The sequence below is a fragment of the Microcebus murinus genome, chromosome 10 (assembly GCF_040939455.1).
Source record: "Microcebus murinus isolate Inina chromosome 10, M.murinus_Inina_mat1.0, whole genome shotgun sequence".
Lineage (NCBI taxonomy): Eukaryota > Metazoa > Chordata > Mammalia > Primates > Cheirogaleidae > Microcebus > Microcebus murinus.
Window position 1 is genome coordinate 97,084,489 of NC_134113.1, and position 15,176 is coordinate 97,099,664.

General features: G+C 39.5%; 2 protein-coding genes across 2 annotated transcripts in view; both read right to left on the reverse strand.

Annotated features, from left to right (window-relative positions):
- Positions 1–13,828, reverse strand: part of TIGAR (TP53 induced glycolysis regulatory phosphatase) — a 29,344-nt gene extending 15,516 nt beyond the window's left edge. The window contains exons 1-3 of the mRNA XM_012783141.3: positions 13,679–13,828; positions 5,570–5,607; positions 321–442 (exon numbers count right to left, since the gene is read on the reverse strand). Coding sequence (XP_012638595.2) covers positions 321–442; positions 5,570–5,607; positions 13,679–13,710 — 192 coding nt within the window. The 5' untranslated portion in view covers positions 13,711–13,828. The remainder of the gene's footprint in view (positions 1–320; positions 443–5,569; positions 5,608–13,678) is intronic.
- NDUFA9 (NADH:ubiquinone oxidoreductase subunit A9) overlaps positions 1–15,176 on the reverse strand; it is a 449,537-nt gene that overhangs the window by 303,980 nt on the left and 130,381 nt on the right. The gene's annotated exons all lie outside the window — the stretch shown is intronic.

Below are 15,176 nucleotides of genomic sequence, written 5' to 3' on the forward strand. Positions count from 1 at the left end.
CATCTGATGTCTCTGTGGGTTAATTTCTCCTGTGCGTTGTTTCTGCTGGCTTTCTCTCATGATAACTTATTTGTATTCTTGTTAGACCTTTTCTTCTAAACTACTCTAATTTGGAAATTACAGAAAAAAACAAAAAACAAAAAAAACCCAAGAAGGACAAAATAAAAAGAAATGGGAAATAAAGAAAGTTCTGTTGGAGAGTGATGGGGGCTTAGGTGTGATGTCTGTGTATGACTTAATTCCCCACAGAGGCTGGTAGCTTTTTCAAGATGACACAATTGTTAAGACTTCTGACCCATGAGCCTTGACTCTAAACTTACCTGTTTTGTCCTCATGAGGTCACTGGAGAAAGCATGAGTAAATCTTACATTACTCAGAAATATACCAGCAGCAGCTGCTTGTTTAAATCCAGTTTCTGAAAGAGGTTCATCTATTCCTTGTCCTGTGGTATTAAGAAGAGCAACAATAATATTCAAAAATATATCTATAAAGGATGAAAAGTAAATCACATTTTTCTTTTGAGACAGAGTCTCACTTTGTTTCCCAGGCTAGAGTGAGTGCCGTGGCGTCAGCCTCGCTCACAGCAACCTCAGACTCCTGGGCTCAAGCAATCCTTCTGCCTCAACCTCTCGAGTAGCTGGGACTACAGGCATGCACCACTATGCCCAGCAAATTTTTTCTATATATATTAGTTGTCCAATTAATTTCTTTCTGTTTATAGTAGAGATGGGGTCTCGCTCTTGCTCAGGCTGGTTTCGAACTCCTGACCTTGAGCAATCCTCCTGCCTCGGCCTCCCAGAGTGATACGATTACCGGCATGAGCCACCTCGCCAGGCCTAAATCACATTTAAGAGAATGTAAACTGCATTTATCGATATTTTAATGAAAGATCTTCTTGAGTACTTCCCAGAGAGCCAATAGCAAGTAATACTAAGCTATCACTATAAGTCTATAAAGCTGCAGGTATTCAAACGTTTTCCAAAAGAATGCTTGCCTAATGGGAACTAGGTGATGATGAGAACACATGTCTTAGCCTTTCCCTCTTTCTGTTTGCCCCTCTCCTCACCAGCTGTATTTTACAAAAGCTGGCTCTGATCAGGCGCTATGTCAGGGTGGTAGCATCATCACCTAGAAGTTTCTCCTGCTTTATGCACATTGTCCAAATGTTCAGTATTGTAATGGTATTACTCTTCTTTCCTCCCTCCCTCTCTTTCTTTTTCTTCATTTTAAAAATACCCTAGATGTCCATTTCCAGGAGAAAGGCTGATTCAACACCGTGAAGTGACCTTCTACATACTACAAAAGAACCAAGCTGTATGTGTGGTGTGTGGTATGTGTGTTGCACTGCTGGCTCACAGGATGTAAGGAAGATCTCCAAGGGGCAAAGCAGCCAAAAAACCCCAAGCTGGAATGTGAACACTGACACAAGAAAAGTGAGGTTGCTGTGGTATCAGCACGAGCTGTGGGGTGGGGAGGCCTGTGGCGTGGGACAGCAAGGTGGAAGGACTGAACTCACACTCTCGGAAGCAAGGGATCCTGTAAGGAGTCTGAAGTCAGTGGTCAAATCAAATGCAAATCCTGTTCAGAGCAAACCATTCTCAACAAAGGCTAACACGGTTTCTACTGATTTAGAGCAAATAATAGTTTAGCCAAAGATTCAACACACAACAAAATAATCCATCATGAATGAAAGTCAGCAGAAAGAATAACAGATTTAGAACCATTAAGAGTTCAGACATTAAAACCAGCAAATACAGATTATAAAATAACTATAAATAAAACATAAAGATAGAATCATGAAAATAAGAAATTAACAGGAAGCATCAAAAACAAGAAGACAGCTTTCTACAAGAACCAAATAAGATGTTTTAGTAATGAAAAATAGAACTGCTGAGGGGAACCCTCAATGGATAAAGGGAGATCTGGTTGAGGGGATATTCAATGAACTCAAAGACAGGGCTGAAGATATTACCCAGAATGTAGCACAGATATGAGGAGATGGAACATCGCTCTGACAGATTAGAGATATAAAGAAAAAAATGTGCATTCCTAACATGTATTGTCTTAATTCAGGCTGCTAGAACAAAGTGGTACAGATTGGGAAGCTTCACAACAACAAACATTTCTCACAGTTCTGAAGGCTGGAAGTTTAGAATCAGGGTGTAGCACAGTTGGGTACTGGTGAGGACCCTCTTCTAGGATGCAGACTATCAACTTCTCCTTGTAAAATCACATGACAGAAAAAGGGCAAGAGTATTCTCTCGGCTCCCTTTTATTAATATAAGCCCATTCATGAGCCTGCACCCTCATGACCACATTACCTCCCCAAAGACCTCACCTCCTAGTACCATCACATTAGCAGTTAGGATTTCAACCTATGAATTTGGGGAAGACACATTCAGTCTATACCATACATCTAACTGGAACTCCAGAAAGAATAGAGGAAATGGAAGAGAGAAATATGAAGAGAGAATTTTCTAGAAATGAGGAAAGACAAAAGTCTACAGAGAAAGAAAAAAAAATGTACATCAAGCAGGATAATTAAAAAAAAAAAATCCCTCCTAGATATATTCAGGGAAACTAAAGAATACCAAAATCAAAGTGAATATTTTAAAAGCAGTTACAGAAAAAGACAGATTACCTATCATGGAAACCATCTGGCTGAGAGAGAGACTTCTTCACAGGAACCGAAACCAAACAACAGAATATCATCTTCCAAGTGCTAAGAGAACCATCCATCAGTCTACAATTGTGTATTAATCGAAACTATCTTTAACATCAGCCAAGCTATGTATACTAGGGGATCTTTCAAAGAATATACTTGAGAAATGAAGGTCTGAGATGCAAAAAAAAAAAAAGATGAGCAGAGAAACTGGCATATATATGCAAATCTAAATAAACATTGTCTAAATAACAAATGTAGACAATAACGCCTATGTAAAGAGGTTAAAAAAGGGACAGGACTAAGATACTAGACAGATCTTAGTTCTTCATAGTTTTCAGGAGAGGTGATATTAATATTATATTTCATTAGGTGTTGCTAGAATGAATGTTTGTGTCTCCCCCAAAATTCAACTATTAAAATCCTACCTCACAATGCGCTGGTATTAGGAGGTGGGGCCTTTGGGGTGATTAGATAACAGGGCAGAGCCTTTGGGAATGGAATTCATGTCCTTTTAAGTGCCCTTTGTCACAGCCAGGCCAGGTGCAGTGGCTCAGGCTTGTAATCCTAACACTCTTGAGTGGCCGAGGCGGGAGGATCTCTTGAGTTCAGGAGTTCAAGACCAGCCTGAGCAAGATCAAGATCTGTCTCTACTAAAAATAGAAAAATTAGCCGGGCATGGTGGCGTGCATCTGTAGTCCCAGCTACTCAGGAGACTGAGGCAGAAGGATCACTTGAACCCAGGAGTTTGAGGTTGCTGCGAGCTAGGCTGACGCCATGGAACTCTAGAGGGACAACAGAGCAAGAATGTCTCAAAAAAAAAAAAAAAAAAGGTGCCCTTTTTCTCTGCTATCTGTCATGTCAGGATATAACCAGCAGGCAGCAGTCTGCAAAGCAGGGAGTAGGCCCTCCCCAGATCTGCCAGCAACCTGATCTTGGACTCCCAGCCTCCAAGACCATAAGAAATAAATGTGTGTTGTTTAAAACACCCTGTCTATGGTAATGTGTTACAGCAGCCCAAAATGACTGCGACAAGTATAAATGGTAAAAATGTACAGGTAACCATTAAAAGAATAAAAATGATATATCATTTCAAAGCCAGTAGGGAAGGTAAGAGAAGACTGAATAAGGAAAAAAAGAAAATAAACACTTAAGAAGTAAATGAAAGTAAGAAGAAAAAGGAAGACTAGAAAAAAGGGGAGAAAGAAACAACAAAAAGAATCCAAACAGATCAGTAAGCAGAACAAAGGTAAACAGACCACTATTGCCAATTAAAAGATTATATTTTAAAAAAAAAAAGAACCAAAATTCAGCTAAATACTACTTATGAGATAACATTTAAAACATGAGTACACAGAAAGGCTGAAAGGAATGAGATGGAAAAATATATGCCAGGAAAATTCCAACCCCAAAACAGCTGGAGTAGCTATATCACTAGGAAAAAAGCAGAACTATATGGCAAAAGTCTTAATAGGATTGATTGTAGGATCACTATAAAGATCCAATTCACTTAGAGGATGTAACAATTTTGAACTTGTATATGCCTATAAACTAGACTCAATGCATATAAAAGCAGAATATATAAATAAAATTGATCAAATTTCAAGTACTAAAGGATAAACTGGGTACCACAGTGAGAAATTCAAGATCTCACTCAAAAATTGATATTTGCTTGATCATGCAACCAAATGAGTAAATTTTAAAAATTAGCAAAGTGTAGATGATTTGAAAAACAAAATCAATAAGGTTATCTTATATATAACTCCAATTCCAACAATTAGAGAAAATAAATTTTTCTTATGCACATAATGGAAAAATTATCAAAACTAACCATGTTAGCAAATTTCAAAGAAGTATTATCAAATAAACCATATTGTCAGAACACAAAGCAATTAAATTGGAAATCAATCACAATAGAAATTTAAAATACTTGATGCTGAATGTTTATGAAATTACCACTTATGAAAACTGCGGCTATGCTATAAAAATGGTACTTAGAAATATATAAGCCTTGAAAGCTTCAAAAACAAAATAACGTCAAGAACTACAAGGTCAGGAAAAGAACACAAAACAAACCTAAAAACAAGTGTGAACACAAAAACTTTTATTTACTCTCCATTGTCAGCTTCTCATGAAATAAGACCAATGAGCAATAAATACCAAAGGACAGGTGGTAAGGGGCTTTGGTCCTGAGGGTAACTTGGGTGGAGCACGCATCTAAAATAAAAGGTTCACTTAAGCATCATCTCCAGAAAAGCAAGTCAGGCACACTGGGTGTGAAAATCAGTTTCTGTAAATCCCAGAAGTCCCTAACCAAAAAAAGCAAAACTAAATGCTCTTACAGTCACAGCACCAAAATAGGGTGTCTAGCCAAAAGTTCACCAGAGATATTCTTAAAAAGCCAGACTAGCTGGATCACAGGGCAATTGAAAGATGAGTTCAAATTAACAGAACAAAGGAAGAATCTCTTCAGAATAAATAACCTTATGTGAAAATAAAAGTTCTCTTTTTAAACCTCTTCTTTTTTACTACCAAAATTAAAAGAACTATCTTAGCAGAAAAATATCATTAATACCAGCCAGTGAACTCTATGTATCCAAATATGAATCATTTTAAATCCAGACAGTTATATTTTAAGACACCTAGAGCCAATATAATTCTTTAATCAGCTGACTGAGCACTATGACCCCACCCATAAAGGATAACTTGGAGACTGTTTGTTACATCCAGTTCACTTACAAGATTTGTTCCTCTTGGTTACCAACTGCTCTGATCATATTCTGTGGTTACGATGGTTTAATTCTGCAATCCCAATCCACAGCAGAGCCCTCTCCAGCCCAGCAAATCCGATTAACTCATACATCACATTAGGAGACAGAGCTAAAATAACAATCGGATTATACCAACCTTGAATTATTTTCTCCTTGTTAAATCTTGTTTCACCACTAAAACAGAAAGAGGGGGGAAACTTTATTACCAAATTATGTTATTTTGAGAGGAGAAAAAGCATCAGCAATGAAGGGTAATGATATTCGTAAAGATATCATATGAATTTCATAACATACTTCATAATCTAACCTGTAAAATACAATTTATTCTAAATTAATATTTGCAATTGTCTACTCTAATGATGAGCTAAGGATTTCAAACTGCCTCAAATTAAAATGCATAGATCAAGAATCACTCTTAAGTGAACTGGAGGTGGCAAATCCTACTAAAAAATATAAACACATATACTATTTTAGTCAAATAATCTTGTTAAAATAAATACATTGACCAAAACTACTTTTGGCAGCAGAACCAAAACGTGGAAACCAGTGCATTGTTGCTGGACTAAATGAGCAAGTGGAAGGGAATGTGACGAAGTAGAAGCGAGGTGCACAAGCCTTCAGAATGCCCCTGCCTTCTCCTAGTTCCTAGATCTTCTTAAGCTGTTATGTTTTGTAGTACTGAAAGCCGTCCTGCAGACCAACTGCACACTGAATTGAGGTTTGGATATACTCTTTCACAAATTAAAAAACCAAACAGACCAAAACAATCTGAAGCAACCAGAAGGGTGAAAGAACTGGAAACTTTGTCATAAAAACAACTGGGGCTCTTGACAAGTGCAGTTGGCTAGTGTTGAAGAAATACAAAAAAAAAACACAAACAATTGGGGCAACTGAGGTTGGAGGGAGAAGGTACCTGGGTAGGACTGGACAGCAGGGTAGACCTATAAAAAGCAACCGTCAAATGAGAATCAAGGAAAATTGAGTTGAATTTAGAGCTCAGTTTTTTTGAGCTCTAATTAAACATTTGCTGACCCATGCCTAGGGATATTTATCTAGCACTAGACTTGCTGGGCCATGAGTATGCAAATATTCAGCTTTATCAGGTAATGCAAGTGGTTACACCAACTTGCACCACCTCTCAGGTGCACCATTCTCACCAGACTCACGTCATGTAAGAGTTTTCCATTTGTGCCAATCAGGTTATCTGAACAATTCATCTCACTTTGATTTCAATTTGCATTTCCTTGGTTACAATGGAGGATGATGGCTCCTTTGTTTTTAAGTGAAGCACTAGTTTAAAACAATAATAAAAATCTCACATGGGATTGATTGGCTCAGATCCAGAAAGAAACTCCACCAGACCTAAAAGTCAGAATCACAAACTTCATGAACTTGAGTCTCTGCCTAGGACCTTGCCTCTTGTTTATAAAAATAATTGTTTGCTGGCCGGGCGCTGTGGCTCACGCCTGTAATCCTAGCTCTTGGGAGGCCGAGGCGGGCGGATTGCTCAAGGTCAGGAGTTCAAAACCAGCCTGAGCAAGGGTGAGACCCCGTCTCTACTATAAATAGAAAGAAATTAATTGGCCAACTGATATATATATGTAAAAAATTAGCTGGGCATGGTGGCGCATGCCTGTAGTCCCAGCTACTCGGGAGGCTGAGGCAGGAGAATTGCTTGAGCCCAGGAGTTTGAGGTTGCTGTGAGCTAGGCTGACGCCATGGCACTCACTCTAGCCTGGGCAACAAAGCGAGACTCTGTCTCAAAAAAAAAAAAATAATAATTGTTTGCCAACCTCTGCCTAGAGTGATGGTTTTCGAACTAGGGTGTGCATCAGAATCACCTGGTGTACGTATTAAAACAGATCACTGGCTTGGCTAATATATTCTTATTCTTTAAGATCCAACACAAGTCTGGCTCTTTTAGGTAGTCTTCCCTCCCTGTACCATTCCCCATCTACCCACCTCATTTATAATAAATACCCCAACGCTGGGCTCCCATTTAACCTGGCACTACCAACACAAGTTATCGTCCATATGCTAACTGACTTTTTACTTGTGTGTCTGTCCTGGCTCCAGTTCCTTAAAGGCACAGCCAGAGACTGTATCACTATAACATGGCTAGTGGCTGGAGAAAATCCTCGGAAATATTAAATAATAGAACTTTAGTGAATGTACTTTGCCTACAGAATGTCATCTGGAAATAACTATCAAAAGGACAAATGTGTTTACTCTTTTATCTAATGACCCCGTTACTGGGAATACCTACATCCACATATATTTAAAAGAATATTTGCTACAGTATTCTTTCTAACAGCAACAGATTGTAAATAACCCAAATGTCTATAAACAGGGAACTCATTTCCTTAATAATGGCCAAAATAACCACTTGTTAATGGTTACATTAACAAATAAATAGTGGTACAGCTCCCTAATGGAATACTATATAAATGTGCCCTTTAAAAGAGGGCACATTTAAAAGAGTGCCCTTTAAAAAAATGTGCCCTTTAAAAGAGTATGTGAAGACAAGGAAAGATCACTAGATATATGATTAAGTAGAAAAAGCAAGGTGTAGAATAATATAAAGAATACTACCTTTGTACAAAGGAGGGAAATAATAAACATTTGGATCTGCATGAAGGAACACTGGAATGACAGGCATAAAACAAACACAGTCACCTGTGGGGTGAGGTATGAGGAACAGGGAAACTAGGAAGAATTAGTTTGATTTCTCATATGTGGATATATTAGCTTAAAAAATAAATGTGTAATAGAAATTACAGAAGTATTTATGCCTTGGTAAAAACCAATACCACTGATTTGCCATTATTATCATTGCTGCCAATATTAATAAAAGACTTTTACACTCCAAAATTCATTTAGAATCTTATAAAATGGACATGAAAGAGAACATTAACTTCTACCATTCAGATGGATAAAGCAGCAGCCTACAGGGCAATAATTGGGAATCTCTCATTTCTAATCTTGAAACCAGTTACTGTGTATTAGATTCACTTCTTGTCTCAGCCTCATAATCTTTCTGAGATCAAGAATTAAAAAAAAAAAACTTCTGTTCAAATATAAAGTAACATCCTCTTTAGACAGTGTCTTTGTAGTTGTTAAATTAAATTTGGTCTAAAGCTGCCCCCATACATAGCAAGCTGTAACCTAATATACAAACCACAACCTAATTTGATAGTATATTCATGTAAGAAGATAGTATATTCGTGTAATAAGTCTCAGCCAATCATAGCAGCCCAGCTTTCAGCCAAGTATGGGCTGAAGACTGCTAAGACATGTCCAAATAACGCAAACACAGAACTGTAACCAATCAGGCTATTTCTGTACGTCACTTCCCTTTTCTGTCTATAAATACTGCCTGCCCATCTTGCTGGGTGAAGCTCTCAGTGCTGCCCAATTCATGAATCATTTCTTTCCTCAAATAAACACTGCTAAATTTAATTTCTACAAAGTTTTCCTTTTAACATAGCCAATTCAATTTCCAGCAAAAGCCAAAGAAGCATGTTCATTTTATAAATTTAAAATCAGCTGGGCATAGTGGCTCACACCTATAATTCCAGCACTTTCGCAGGCCAAGGCAGGACTGCTTGAGGCCAGGAGTTCCACATCAGCTTGAGCAACATGGTGAGACCTCATTTCTACAAAAAACAGAAAAATTAGCTGGGCATAGTGGTGCATACCTGTAGTCTTAGCTACTCTGGAGGCTGAGGCAGAAGGACGGCTTGAGCCCAGAAGTGAGAGGCTATAGTGAGCTATGATTGTGCCACTGCACTCTAGCCTGGATAACAGAGCAAGACCCAGTCTCTTAAAAAAAAAAAAAAAAAAAAAGTAGAGGGGTGAGGAGAAATTTAATAATTTTGCTATCCAAAAAAATCATGTAAGAGCCAGCAAAAAGTTCAGGTCTTTACAAATCACACAAATTGAGCAGAGCTGATTGCTTTTTGTATATGTGCTGAAAAGATTAGTTCAGGATTTTAATTTAATCCCAATAGCTGATTTGATAGAAGATTCAGATTAAAATAAAAGATTAGACTGTCAAAATGTCATTTTATCAGAAATGGAATCCCAGTAATTTGATAGTTTTGTAAAGGCAATGCCCAACCACTTAACTCAGCAAAAGGAGAAAAGCAGCTGTGGTATAATGAAGGATTCCATTGAACTACAAGTCAAAAGAGACTGCTGCAGACATGATAGTATTATTAACAATCACTGGCATTCATTTTTAGTTCTACCAGGCACTTTTGCCTTCAAATCACTTTATAAATATTATAGAGTAGGAATCCAAAAACAGAATTTTTTTCCAAAAACTTTAATAAATATTTAGTTTCATTGCTTTTATCAGCTTTTTGGGAGAGGTTTATATAAATCCTTGAAAGTGTTTAATTTGTTTTGGAAGTGGGAAAGGAAAGTAGATGGCTAAAATAGTTTTACTCTTAATATATTTCCCTTAACCAAATTTGACTTGTGATAGCAGCAGAGAAGGTGGAGGGAACTGAAAGGTCAGAAGGATATATTTTGAAAGAGTCAAGAATAACACCACTCATTTTCAAAATCTGTGATGTGATCCATTTCCAAAACAGAAAGCCCGACTCTGCAGGAATCCAAATGCTTATGCCAAGAAGTTGTCTTATGACCAGCCATTTATAGGCCCTGCAAATATGCTTCGTTCATTTTGTTGGTCACCACATTGTTCTTCACTTAAAAGATATGTTTTATTTTGTTAGTTTGCATTTATATTCTGGGGTGTTTCTTTAGAAATCATATAGAAAGCTTAATTTCTCTATTACATCCTTTTAATGAATTCAAATTCAACAGATAATACTCAGCTTGCCACATAAGGGAGACAAATCATGGGAAATTAGTATACATTCAGGGCAAGTTTTCAAAGTAAACATTCTTTAGTGTACATCAAAAAAGTAAAGCTTCACCTGATATTAATCAGGACTACAGCTTAATTCTAATTCCTTCACACCAATTCATTTGCAAATACAAAAGATTTCAAGGGCTAGTAATGCTGAGACTTTCACTAGATGCTTTGGGAGAAAAAAAAATGTGCAAGATACACAACTCATGATATATCTTTGTTTAAATATAGCTTAGTCCCAGTTGCAAAGGCTCTCCCCAATTGATCAACCCCATGACCCAGAAAACAAATATCACAGTAACTTAACAATTACATATGTCTTTAGGAAAGTATTAAATTACAGATAATCTAATATTATTTTGCTTGCTTTATTAATGTCCAGAACAATAACTAGCATCTTACATAAGATCATAAGAAGTACAGTTTAATTAATGATAATGATAGACTTGAATTTTGGAATCTTGGCCATTCTGTTCCAAAAATGACACACACTGGCACTTTCACTTCAAAGTACAGTGAAGAAAGATAAACCACAGTAACAGCACAAGACTCAAAGGATTTTGCTGAACTTGAAATTCCTTTAAAGTTTTCTTGCATTATTTGAAGAGGTAAAATTATCCAACTCTTCAAAAGTCTTTATATTTAACTATGATGATTATCAATCAAATTTGAGATCATTTCCTTTCCTAAAAGAACCACCAGTTTTTTAGCTCTGAGAGCTCTGAAGGCAAGAAGAGGTGGCCCGGACAGGAAAGCAGCAATCCACAGCATTACTGGTCATTTTGACACTTTCACTCCATTTTCCTACGTATGAAACAGTACAAAACAATTCTTATCACTCCTCACAATTACATTAGGAGAATAAAAAGTAGCCTTGAGCCAGGTATGGTGGCTCATGTCTGTAATCCCAGTACTTTGGGAGGCTGAGGTGGGAGGATTTCTTGAGGCCAGGAGTTTGAGACCAGGACACCAGCCTGGGCAACATACGGAGACTTGTCTCTACAAAAAATAGAAACATTAGCCAGGCATGGTAGTGCATCCCTGTAGTCCCAGCTACTCTGGAGGCTAACATAGGAGGATTCCTTGAGCCCAGGAGTTTGAGTTTGCAGTGAGCTGTGATCTGGTCACTGCATTCTAACCTGGGCAATAGAGTGAGATTCTGTCTCAAAAAAAAAAAAAAAAAAAAAAAAAAAGGAGCCTCAAAAATGGCTGGTGACATGCAATAATCTATTAATACAAATACTAGGTTTTAACATAATAATAGAAGGTAAAGACAGTGAATGGTTAAGTTGTTTTGGTTCAAATCCTACCTCCTCAACTGGCCCTGTGACAATTCAGCAAGTTACATTGCCTGTCTCAGTTGCCTCACCTCACAACAGTGCCTGGCACATAATCACTTATTAACACATTTTTTTTTTTTACTTTTCTTTTTTCAGACAGAGTCTCACTTTGTTGCCCAGGCTAGAGTGAGTGCTGTGGCATCAGCCTAGCTCACAGCAACCTCAATCTCCTGGGCTCAAGCAATCCTTCTGCCTCAGCCTCCTGAGTAGCTGGGACTACAGGCATATGCCACCATGCCCGGCTAGTTTTTTGTATATATATATATGTTTTTAGTTGGTCAATTAATTTATTTCTATTTTTAGTAGAAACGGGGGTCTCACTCTTGCTCAGGCTGGTTTTGAACTCCTGACCTTGAGCAATCCTCCTGCCTCGGCCTCCCAAAATGCTAGGATTACAGGCGTGAGCCACCACACCTGGCCAACACTTCTTTTTAAAATGATTCCTATGAGGGCCTCCACAGTCAAGCCTTGTTAAGCAGCAGGAAGAGAATGAAATACTCACATATGTTACTGTTGTCTATTAAGAATCTAAATAGGAATCACTTGACTTTTCAAGGGGTGCCTTAACCCAGATTTCCCACAACTCCTGAGTTTCAGTAAAATGTCTGACACGGTGCTAGCTGGGGCAGGCATCCAGGAAGTGCTCTAAGACTGGAAGAAAGAACTCTCAGGGGTCTAGTTCCTGTTCTGCTACCAATTTGCTGTACAACCTTAAGTCAGTCCAGAATTCTCTCAAAGCATTCTATAAAATGGAGGGGGGGTGAGAGATAGAAAGAAACTAGATTTCTAATTTAGTCATTAAAAATCTGTGACTCCTAAAAGGACAATTTCAGATGATTCCCAAGATTATCTTCCTATAAAGGAAGGAGAAGACAGAAAAGATAGCAGTTAAAGTCATCCTGACAATGAATGTTAAATCGTATTAGTATTCCTTGTGAACTCCATGAAGGCAGAAAGGGTATCTTATTTACTGTATAACCCAGTCCACTGGTACACAGTACCTACTCAAAATGCTGGTCTGACAAACTATGCATACATATTTGAGAATCAACTGCCTTTTTATTAGAACTCTCCTTACAGAAATACAAATTATTTAATCTTCAGATATATTTCTTCCCCTCTGTTGTGCCATTCAATTTACCTTTCCCCCTTTTAATTCTCACAATAACCCAATGACATAGGTACTTTCATTATCTTCGTTTTGTATGTCAGTAAACTGAGGTAAAAAAGATTAAGTCGCTTAACTGAGCCCCAGGCTATCTGGCTCCTAAACTGAAGCATGGATTCCAATCCAAGTCTATCCGGCTTAAAAAATCTGTACTCTTAACCACCCTGAATTTCACCTCCCATTAACACTTGGCAAATATGTGTTGAGAAGAAAGATAAGAGGCATAAAGACATATCAGCATTCAGCTCCATGTAATTTATGATGATAAAAACATTTGTTAATGGTGATGCGGTCTGCTGAGCCAAGGGCGGAGGCCCTTTTTTTCTCTCCCAGAACCGTAACCTCTTGGGGGAAGAAACAAATCTCAAAACATATGCCTGTGGTACTGACTGCCTGGGGAACCGAGGGGGACAGCAGAGACGGAGAAAGGGGAGAGCTCAAGGCAGCCAGCATCAAAAATACCAGCCATGGACGAGCAATTCTACAAACTCTTCGGAATCTGCTGGGGAGCAAAAACGGTGCCCAGAGCACTCCGGAGACATGGTTGTCTTTCTTCAGCTTTTGCTCTGCCATCAAGTGGCTGGGAACCTTGAGGAATCATTTCCTCCTCTGGAACTCACTTTCCTCATCGGAAAACACGAGAGTGACGGTATCTAAGACCAACCGTCCTCACTAGGGGCTGCTGGGGCAAGAGAAGGGGTAGCCCAAACCAAAGCGTCCCGAAAAGAGCCCCTTCCAAGCCAATCCTCCGAGGGTCGAGAAAGCGGGGACCAAAGGGGACGACAGTGTCCCCTCCACTCCGAAGCACACTCGAAAGAGAGAGAGAGAAAGGCACCCTGCGACAGCGGTACTCACTGCCGGACAACGGTCAGGGCGAAGCGAGTCATCTTCCAGCGCCCGCGCCCGCGTCCGGCCTCGCCGCGCCCGCACCCCGCGACCACCTCCCCCACACCACTTCCGCCAAGCCGCCGGCCGGCTCCGCCGCTATAGGCCGAAGCGGCCAGGTGCGTCATTCCCCGAAGACCAATCAGGGCGGTGGGAGGCCGACAGGTCGGAGGAGACTGGGCAGCGATGAGGCCCCGCCCATGGCTATGGCGCATGCGCCCCTGCGCGCGGGCCTGTGATTGGCGCGGAGCAGGTGCATGCGGGCCCCGCCCCCGGAGTCAGCGCTGGGATTCTTGCCCCGGCAAGCCTGTAGCCTGCAGACTCAGGGTAGATAAGAAAGCCGACGCTCTGATTTGCGGTTGACCGGATTTGAGCTGGAATGCAAACGGTAGTCTTATAGCTGCCCAGTGGATGAAACCTCGCAGGTGTACAGCGCCAAACTGCGTTCTGTGAGACTTAGCTGTAAATCCCTCACCTTGGGGAAGTAGGGACAGCAAGGTCTATATACTTTAACCTGTCCAGTTTTAGTCCCAACTGCGCTTTGACAAAGACTCCTTCCTTGATCAGACTTTAGTCAGGCTCTTTTGAGCCCTCTTCTAAACTCGGCCTCACCCTGAACCCGATTTTACCAAAGAATCCTGCTAAGCCAGTTTATCAAGAGTCCCCTCACTCCTGATACTGCGTCAAGCTCCTCTTCCAACACCCTTGATATCTAGTCAAGTTCCCCTTCCCCCTCACCCTCAACACCTCACCAAGCTCCTTTTAGTAATTTTCCATCTTCTCCCTCACCCCTTCCATCTTGCCCCCCCCCATAGAATTCCACTGGTGCCAGTTTTATTCTAGAGTCATTTCAGTCCCTCTCCCCTATTGCAATAGTCTTGAATAAAATCTTCCTCGACATTTTTAACAATAATTTCTCTTTAACAGCTTTCAGAGCCTTGAGAGAATTACTTAACTTCTAATCCTTAGCTATATGATAGGTAACTGGGATAACAGTACCTAGCAATGACATAGATACAACTTAATAATGTTAGCTAGGTAGCATTGTCTTCCACACATTTTTACCTAAATTCTCATATTTGACGATAATTAATTTGTTTCCTTGAATCCTCACTTATTTATCAGAAGATAAGTTTAGAGCAGTTAAGTGATACATGAGATATTTAGATTCATTGGCACACATTTCAGAACAGTTTCACATGTATTATCCCATTTGGCCTTCAGAACAATTCTAAGGTAGGAAGATAGGCTATAGCTTCACTTAAATGAGAAATCTGGCCTAGAGAGAAACTAAGCAATTTGTCTAGGATCACACAGCTGGTCAGTGGTGACACAGGACTAGTTCAGAGGTCCTCAAACACACCTGCACATTGGAATCATCTAGGGATCTTTTGAATGCCAGGCTGCACCCTAGAAAAACCAAATCTTAACTTCTAGAGCAAAGACCCAAGCATAAGTATGTGTACTA